We start from the raw sequence: 9,126 nt of genomic DNA, 5'->3' as shown, positions 1-9,126 counted from the left end.
AAAAAAAAAAAAAAAAAAAAAATTCAGTTCCTCATTCATAGTAGCCACATTTCAAAAACTCAGTACACATGTGACTAAAGCCCCTCCATATGGGACAGCACAGCGATAGAAGATGTTCATCATCACAGCAAGTGCTACTGGACAGTGCTGCTCTCTCCCATCTGCACCAGTTGACCATTCGCTCTTTTTGCTTTTCACACAGTCTGCGCCGCTGGCTTCCACAGCATTCTGCTCTCAAGGGCCACTCACTCTTTCAGCCCATGAAAGCAGCATGTTTCTAAGCTTTGCTCTTCTAACTCTACTCTTCCTCTTGAGACAATGTGACTGCTAAACCTGTCACCTGCTTCACATCACACTCGCTTCACTTGCTGCATGTTACTGAGTGAGTACAGGTCCGCTCACGTGCCTCTCTCTCAAGGTTAGAGATCTCCCACAGGTTCTCCTAGCTCATTCCTCTGGACCTGTCTGTCCTGAGGCTATATGCTCAGGCAGAGCTGCAAACCACAGAGCAGTCCACAGAGACAGAGAGGTTCAAATGGATGGTCAATAAAGCAAAATCTGGTAGGCCAGCAGAGATCCCAAGAACCACAGGGCAGAGATGTTGAGTGTCACAGGCCATACCAGGAAAACAGATTTAGAAATCCAGGTAACTGACATGAGAATATGGGAAAACCCTGAGAGCAGTTTTACCAACTCTGTCAAAAATGATTTCCTCTGTTTTTTTTTTTGTTTGTTTGTTTTTTGGTACTGGGGATCGAACTCGGGTCCTTGTGCTTGCGAGGCAGGCGCCAGAACCACTGAGCTAAATCCCCAGCCCCTCCTCTATATTTTCAACTAGTGGTCCACTGATAAACCAACTCTCAGACTCAACAAATCCAACACAAAATGCGTTCTCTCTCCCGCAACTAAGCATCTTCTGCTCGGCTCCTCAACCAGTCAAGGGCACTGCTGGCTCCCTACACAGCCATACTAGGATACGAATACATCAACAGGGAAACATACACCCTTCCGTCACAGCAATCACTGAGCAGTGAGCAGCATAATTAGGAACCGGGGACACAGTTCCAGATCTAGCTTTCCTGTTTACTAACTGTAGGACTTAAGTCTTTAATGTCTCTGGGCCCTCGTTTCTTCATTTATAAAATAAGGCAGGGTGGGACGACCCTACTTTGAAGATATCAAGACAACCATCCTAAAACACAGACATCTTTTTTTTTTTTGGCAGTGCAGGGGTTGAGACCCAGGGCCTTCACACTGAATGAAATTCCCAGCCCTTTTTTATTTTTATTTTGAGATAGGATGGGTCTCACTAAGTTACTAAGTTGCGCAGGTCAAGATCCAAATTGCAATCCTCCAATGTAAAGGTATGAGATCCCAATGATGAATGTAACTGTACTGTATACTTAAAAAATACCAATAAACTCAATAAAAAAGAAAAAAAAATGCAATCCTCCTGCCTCAGCCTCTCAGAGTGCTGGGATTACAGAGAGGTGACACCATACCCAGCTAAACACAATTTTTTTTTTTTTTTTGGTATCTGCTCAAATACATTGGAGATTACCTTAAAAGTAGAGTAGTTTATGATCCTTTTTACAAAATACCAAGATGAGTGCACGGTCTTTCACATGTCTCTCAGGACTTGTTTTCATGGAGATCTCAAGTCTATTATTCTCACCTCAGGCTGAAAAGACCTAACTCAAAATACTAGCATTACTGTCTGTTGCATGCAGATCCTGGACAATCTGGCAGCAACCTACCTTCCTGGATTTTTCTACTATGACATCTTTCACCAAGACTCTGGATAATACTGCTCCCCAAATATACTATAGTATTTTCTCAGACTAATATGGCCACCTTTCTAAACCACAAATATGAAAACCACATTGTAGGGATAACAGAATAAGGAGCTGAAAGAAAAGAAGCTGAAGTAGAATATCCTAGACTTTTTATTTTTGCTTTTCTTTCAGTGTCTGTCTGTCTCTCTTTTGTTGTTGATTTGTTTGTTTTTTGAGACAGGGTCTTGCTATGTATTCCAGGCTGCCCTTGAACTATGTGCCCAGGCTGGCCTTAAATTTGCATCAATCCTCCTGCCTCACCTTTCCAACTGCTGTTGGGATTACAGGTGTGCATCACCACTCCTGGCAATACTGTGCTGTTAGCTTCCAAACTTTGAGGAAGGAAAAACTTCTACATTGTTTAAACCACTGTCACTTTCTTATTTTGAACTTGATAAAAAATGGATCCAATTTTGTTGGGCAAAGTATTTACATATGTATCTCCTACCCACCCCAAAACTGTAACAGCAGGTGGCTATAGGTTAACATACTACTTTTATTTTGTATTTACAAAATTTCCTACAATAGTACACATTATTTACACAAGAAAAGTAATATATGCTGCTAAATGTTTTATTAAAGAAAGAAATGGCAGACTGGTAATGTAATAAAAGACAGCTGTGGGGACATTTAACCTTGCTCCACATTTAGAAGTCCCAATGCCAGGCCAGATTCCAGAAAAATTAAATCTAAGTTTCTATAGGACCAGGAGAGGTCTAGAAATCAGTATTTTTTAAAAAACTTTTTAGTGAGTCTCATGTAGGCCAAGGGTGAGAGCCACTGTTTTCAGAGCAAAAAACAGACTCCTGGAGGGAGGAGTCATATCTGACTCAACTCTATGTGCTGAGAACCTTACCCTGAACCTTGCATGGAACAAGCACTCCATGAATGTCTATGAATGAAAAGATGACAAAAGCACAAGGACACAGGACTTCTCACACAAGACACAGGACACGCGCCAGCAGAGTGTGGCTCACCTCAATAGCATAGCAGAAGTCAGCACCTGCTGTGACTGCCATCATTGATAAAAGTCCAGTGCCAGTGCCAATGTCAAGAATCAAGGCCTTCTGTCCTCTGTCCTTCACCCTGCTCACGGCAGCCCGGATACCCCCATAATATTTTATATTCTAACAGAGAAGAAATAATTATTATTTCATAGCAGTCATTTTAAGCAAAAAGACACTGTAGAGTTGGACTGTTAGGGTTAGCACAAGCAGTGTTAAGTCAGGGCATTGTGACTCTTCCCTCTCTGGAGGAACAGCATGGGCAGCAGAGCCAGACAGGCCTTGCAAGATACCAAGAGCACAGCATTGTAGCCTCTTGCCTTTTACTAAGTGCCTGGCTCCCTTTCACCTTCACTCTTCTATACTCTTCCACATGATGTATGTACCCTGCAAACCACACAGTTTTCCCAGTAGTTAGGTACAGCCAGTGGGAGAAGACAACTGGAGAGTAGAAGCAGGGAGCTTGTGCTCCCTGTAAGCTTGTGCCTTTCTGTAAGGGATGCTGCTCTGGTCAAGGTCCTCCCAGGAGTGGCAGCTGGTTCCAGACCCCATTTCTCTGTGTCCCCATTACCAGTTCCCTCAAGTCCCCCAGAGCAGCATTTGAACAGCAGTCATCTTCAGAGGTGAGCACACCAGCTCCCCAGGCCCTCCACATCAGCTTCTAGGATCCGGAAACCCTAAACTTCTCCTCTATTTCTCAGTCCCAGGCAATGCAAGGGTTTCTTGCCTGCACTACTGTTGAATTAGCCTGGTTGTTCCCTCTGCTTTCTAGTCCTCCCACACCTGGACAATGAACTCCTTTTCACACTCTCACTACTGCAATATATAATGCACTTTGGTCTCTGTTTTCCTTCCTGGACTCCAACTCTATAGCTTTCTTGTCTAAAATTAACTTTTTGCCAACTTGAAGTTTCAGTAAACAGACTTACCTTCTATTTGTAGTGATTTGGCTAAATAGATACACTGAACCTGTAGAGTACTTGAAAATAAAAATGATGAGAACATGCCGGGCATGGTGGTGCATGCCTGTAATCTCTGCACTCGGGAGGCTGAGGCAGGAGGACTGCTGTGAGTTTGAGACCAGCCTGGACTACATAGTGAGTTCCAGGTCAGTCTCAACTACATAGTGTGACCCTGTCTCAAAAACAAACAAAAAAACAAGCAAAAATGATGAGAACATGCCGGGCATGGTGGTGCATGCCTGTAATCTCTGCACTCGGGAGGCTGAGGCAGGAGGACTGCTGTGAGTTTGAGACCAGCCTGGACTACATAGTGAGTTCCAGGTCAGTCTCAACTACATAGTGTGACCCTGTCTCAAAAACAAACAAAAAAACAAGCAAAAACGATGAGAACAAAATCTGTGAATCTTTCTAAATGTACTGAGGACCTACAAGTTAGTAAAGAATTAAGAGGCCATTAAATTTGGGGACAATCTGTTACCTAACAGAAGATAACTAATATAAAGCTGATATCAAAAGGGCAGCATTTTCTGACCACAGTGCAATAATCAAATTAGAGATCTCAATTACAAGAGTATAAGTAAAGAAAAGCAGATTTTTGAACATTAAAAAATGCAATTCTGGGCCAGGAATTTAACTCAGTGGTTCTACCACTTGCCTCTCAAGTACAAGGTCCTGAGTTTGATCCCCAGTACCAAAAAAAGAAAAAGAAAAAAGAAACTGAGTTCTGCTCAGTGGTAGAAAGCTTGCCTAACAGACGAGGGCCTGGTTTGATCCCTAGCACCACAAAAAAGAAAGAAAAAAAAGAGAGAGAAGACATGTACTTCTAAACTTGTAGGTGTAAAAGACTAAATCAAACTAGGATTACAAAATATCTAGAAGTGAATGATAAAAAACGAGATGGGTCAAGCAATACTTCAAAAGAAATACAATAAAAAAGATGAAAAATGAGCCAAACATCTGATTTGAAAACTTGGTAAGAGGACTACAAGATAAATTCCAAATGGGGTTGGGATGTAGCCCAGTGATAGAGCATTTGCCTAGTATGAGTAAGGCCTTGGGTTTAATCCCTAGCAACACACACACACACACACACACACACAAGAAACAGACAAAACAGCTATAAACACGCAAAAAGAAAATCAAATAAAAATCTTGCTTAGTTGTCCAGGCTAGTCTCAAACTTGAGAACCTTCTGCCTCAGCTGAGATTACAAGCATATGCCACCATGCAGAAAATATAGTGATATCTCGGTTGTTGACCAGCTCCCAGCTCAAACGTTCCACTACTTGAACAGCAAAGTTCAAAAATCTCTGCTCCATGTTCTTAACTTTGCTCAATAATCAAACTGAAAATCCAACTTGTATGGGCTGAGCCTGAGTTACACATCCTGTCTCGCCGCAGACACAAAGAGGTCTAAGTGCCACTCTCGCCCGGACAACATATAGTGCTCGTATTAGTTCATTACAACATTCACCACTGTGCTTTCTTTTTGGCACTCTATTTACATAAAAGATATTTACACACATAGCTCTACAGAAAGTCAGTGAAAGTCAGTGATGGGCCGGGGATTTAGCTCAGCGGTTCGGTGGCCTGCCTTGCAAGTGCAATTTTTGTGCCTCAGAATCAGTTATTTGGTTTTCCCTTTTCTTATAAGAAAAATATGTTCAGTTCTCAAACTTTTCAGTGTCTGAACATAAATTTGGAATGAGCTGAGTTTGACAACCAAGGAATTACTATATATAAAATTTTGATTTGTCAGTTTTATCTTAATAAAGCTGAGGAGCAAAAGGACAGCATCAGAGGTAGGAGCCACTCGTCTCCTAGCTGAGTTCCTGACCACAGTATCATACCACCTTTCAGCATCATTCTCACATTATGATTCTCCAGCAAAGTTGTAACTAATCTAAGGTTTCAAACCATTACATCAAGATAAGGGCTTCATTTTACACTTACCCTGTCTTTGTCATGTAGCATATCTGCATAAGATGACCTAAAAAACAAAAAAAAGGTCAAAAAATCTTTGAGCATATTCACATATATAAATACACTTCTCAATCAGATGGGACAAACATGGTATCCATTTTAAATTATTCTAATAGAATTAGAAGCTGTTACTCTTCAGTATTGCAGGAAAAAAATTTGAGATAAATGTTCTCGGACCAAAAAGTGTGCTAGTAGTTGGCCCTGTCATAGTTGTCCCACAGCCACCAGCATCCAATCAGGTCACTCAGACTCAGTATTCCCAACACCTGCTTGACCTTGTACACATGTTCGCCTTGGAATTACTGTAGGGGTGCTACTACGGACAGGGACTGGGAAAAGGAAAGCACATACGTGCTATGTCGGTGAGGGTCATCATGCTGAGCGCTTCATGTCACATCTTCAGGGATAATGAAAGAGTTTACCAAATACAGTGTTAAAGGGAGAACTATGTATCCATATTTTCTACTGTAGTATTCTCAAATTTGAAAATGGGGACTGGGTATAGCTCTGTCATAGCATCTACCATATATGAGAACCTGGGTTCTATCCCCAGCATCACAAAGAGAGGGAAGGGAAAGGAGAAGGGAGGAAAGAGAAGACAGAAGAGAAGGAAGAAAGCAACACCCTCTTATATGATCAGGATGAATACCAAGAACAGGACCAGCCTAAAGATGCCTTCTGGGAGTTCCAGAGGAGAGCTGAGACATTCTTAGTGAAACAGAGGCCCCCTAGTTGAGTCAACACCAGAATCAGTAGGGCTTATTGGAAAAGCAAATTCTCAGGACATACTTAGACTGATCCAAGGCTTGGCTGGAATGTGGAAAGCTGTGCTTGAACCAGCTCCAGGCAACTGTGAGACAGGTACTGCTTATTTAACACTTTGAGGAGCACTGCACTGAAAGAATGGTTTCTGTTTTCCGGGGGGTTTTAATACATTTTTATTTAGCTTTGGTAATTTATGTATCTAGGAATCTTTTCATTTCTTCTGTTTTCCATCTTATTAGAATACAGGTTCTTTTTTGTGCTTACAAGGCAAGCAGCAGAACCACTGAGCTAAATCCCCAGCCTGTTTTCTGGTTTTTAAATGACATACCAAGGCTTTCAGATCTATACTCAGCTATCTCTAGTTATTTCTGTCTTTGCCCACCTCCTCCCCATTTTAATGTTTGCTTTTTCAACATGTAATTTTATTTTTATATGTAAAACTCTTTATAACTTAGGAATCAAAACTATAACAAAGAGTTACCCTCAGAGGACTGGGCATAGCTCAATGGGAGAAAGAGCACAGGCTTTAATCTCTACCCCCTCCTCCCATTCAACTCTATTCTTATTCTCCACAGGTAACTACTTTTATTAGTTTCCAATTTAATCCTTCCAGGTTCATTTTGTAAAAACAATACTATATATACATTTGTCTTTATTTCTTTTTGTTTGCTTGCTTGTCTTCTTTAAACAGGGTCTTGGTATGTATTTCAGGTTGGCCTTGAACACACTACGTCGCCCCAGCTGGCCTCAAATTTGAGGCAATCCCTCCTGCCTCAGCCTCAGCCTCCTGAGTGTTGGGACTACAGGCATGTGTAACCATGCCTGGCTCTCTTTTATGTCTTACACAAAGGTCATTGTGGAGGCCAGTAAAATAAGAATGAAAATACACATTTTTTTCATCATTCTATTTTTTTACAGTTGTATACTATCCCAGGATTTAGGATCGGCATGTTTGAGGCCAGCCTGGGCTAGATAGTAAGTTCAAAGCCACCTTGGAACATACAGCAAGACTCTGTCTCAAAAATAAAACAAAACACATTGGCATAGGAAAAGACTTTATGAACAAAACCTCAGGAGCTTGGCAACTAGCACAAAGAGTCAACAACTGGGTTCTCATCTTATTAACAAGCTTCTACACTGCAAGAGAAACCACCAACAGAGCTAAGAGACAACCTGCAATGTGAGAAATACATTTTATCAGCTGTTCCTCAGACAAGGGACTTCTATCTAGAATATATAAAGAACTCAAAAAAATCAGGACACCCCACCAAATATAAAGATCCAATTCAAAAATGGGCATCTGAAATAAACAGACATTTCTCAGACAAAGAAGTAAAAGCAAATAAACATATGAAAAACTGTTCAACATCATTGGTCATTCAAGAGATGCAGATGAAACAACAGAGATCCCATCGCACCCCAGAAAGAAAGGCTACGAAGAAATCAACCAATAACAAATGCTGGTGGGGTTGCAGGAGAAAGGAACCCTTCTCCATTGTTGGAGTGCAGACTGGTGCAACCAACTGTGGAAATCAACATGGAGATACCTCAAAAACTAGAATTAGAGGTCCCCTTTGATCCAGCTATTCCTCTCCTGGGTATCTTCCCAAAAGAATTGAAGAATCATACCATAGCGATATATGCGCAGCCCATAAACTTTTTTTTTTTTTTTGGTACCGGGGATCAAACTCAGGACTGTGTGCTATGAGGCAAGTGGTGGCACCATTGAGCTAAAACTCTGGCCCACACCCCCATGTTTATAGTGGCACAGTTTTTAATAGCTTAAGCTTGGAAACAGCCAATTTGCTCAACTGGAGACTAGATAAAGAAGATGTAGGGTTTTTTTTTTTAAATAAAATGGAGTACTACTCAGGCATAAAAAATGAGAAACTAGGGGCTGGGGAATGAGAAACTAGGTCCAGGGATTTAGCACAGTGATGCCACTGTCTGCCTCGCAAGTGCAAAGACCCAAGTTCGATCCCAGGTACCAAAAAAGAGACTTGCCCTGATCCTAAGCGCTGGGTGACAGCCTAGTTCATACCACATTGGATTCCAAGGTGTTCGCTTTGAGATAAGTGCCCCATCCAGCTACAGCCTTGGGAACCAACCCTTGTTACCTGGCAATCTCCTGGTGGTAATCATAGTGTTCATCTTCCTCCAACCACTCCATGGCTCCTGTGGTTGGATTGGCTCGGCCACAGAAGACCTTCATGGTTCCAATCAGCTCCTCAGTGTTTAAACAGAAATGCAGTGTCACTAGTTTATTTCTTGGGGACAGATTTGATCGTCAGAAATCTATTCAACTATCAGGATGTGACAAGAAAACAAAAGGGGAAAAGTAATCAAGAAATTGACAAAATATCACAGCCACTGAAAATATTTAATCAGTAATCTTTCCAGCAAGAATTATTTGATTTTTATATTCAACACATAACATTAAAAAATAAATTCATATAGCTGTATGGAAATTTTGGCAGTATTTAGAGATTCCAGGCCAGGCATGGTGGCACACCCGTGTAATCCCAGCACTCAACAGGCTGAGGCAGGAGGATCACTGGAAGTTCAAGGACAGCCTGG

General features: G+C 41.5%; 1 protein-coding gene across 4 annotated transcripts in view; it reads right to left on the bottom strand.

The window, feature by feature from the left end:
* The window catches only part of Prmt7 (protein arginine methyltransferase 7), a 36,933-nt gene that overhangs the window by 21,429 nt on the left and 6,378 nt on the right, over positions 1–9,126 (bottom strand). The window contains exons 2-4 of one of the 4 annotated variants that reach the window (XM_033757844.1): positions 8,667–8,852; positions 5,755–5,791; positions 2,813–2,962 (exon numbers count right to left, since the gene is read on the bottom strand). In XM_033757844.1, coding sequence (XP_033613735.1) covers positions 2,813–2,962; positions 5,755–5,791; positions 8,667–8,761 — 282 coding nt within the window. In that variant the 5' untranslated portion in view covers positions 8,762–8,852. The remainder of the gene's footprint in view (positions 1–2,812; positions 2,963–5,754; positions 5,792–8,666; positions 8,853–9,126) is intronic. The other 3 variants (XM_033757847.1, XM_033757845.1, XM_033757846.1) reach the window with 3 other exon arrangements.

This window comes from Fukomys damarensis, unplaced genomic scaffold, assembly GCF_012274545.1.
Source record: "Fukomys damarensis isolate Sample0158 unplaced genomic scaffold, DMR_v1.0_HiC HiC_scaffold_32, whole genome shotgun sequence".
Lineage (NCBI taxonomy): Eukaryota > Metazoa > Chordata > Mammalia > Rodentia > Bathyergidae > Fukomys > Fukomys damarensis.
The sequence above is the reverse complement of the archived record's forward strand: the minus strand, read 5'-3'. Positions and strand labels throughout refer to the sequence as shown.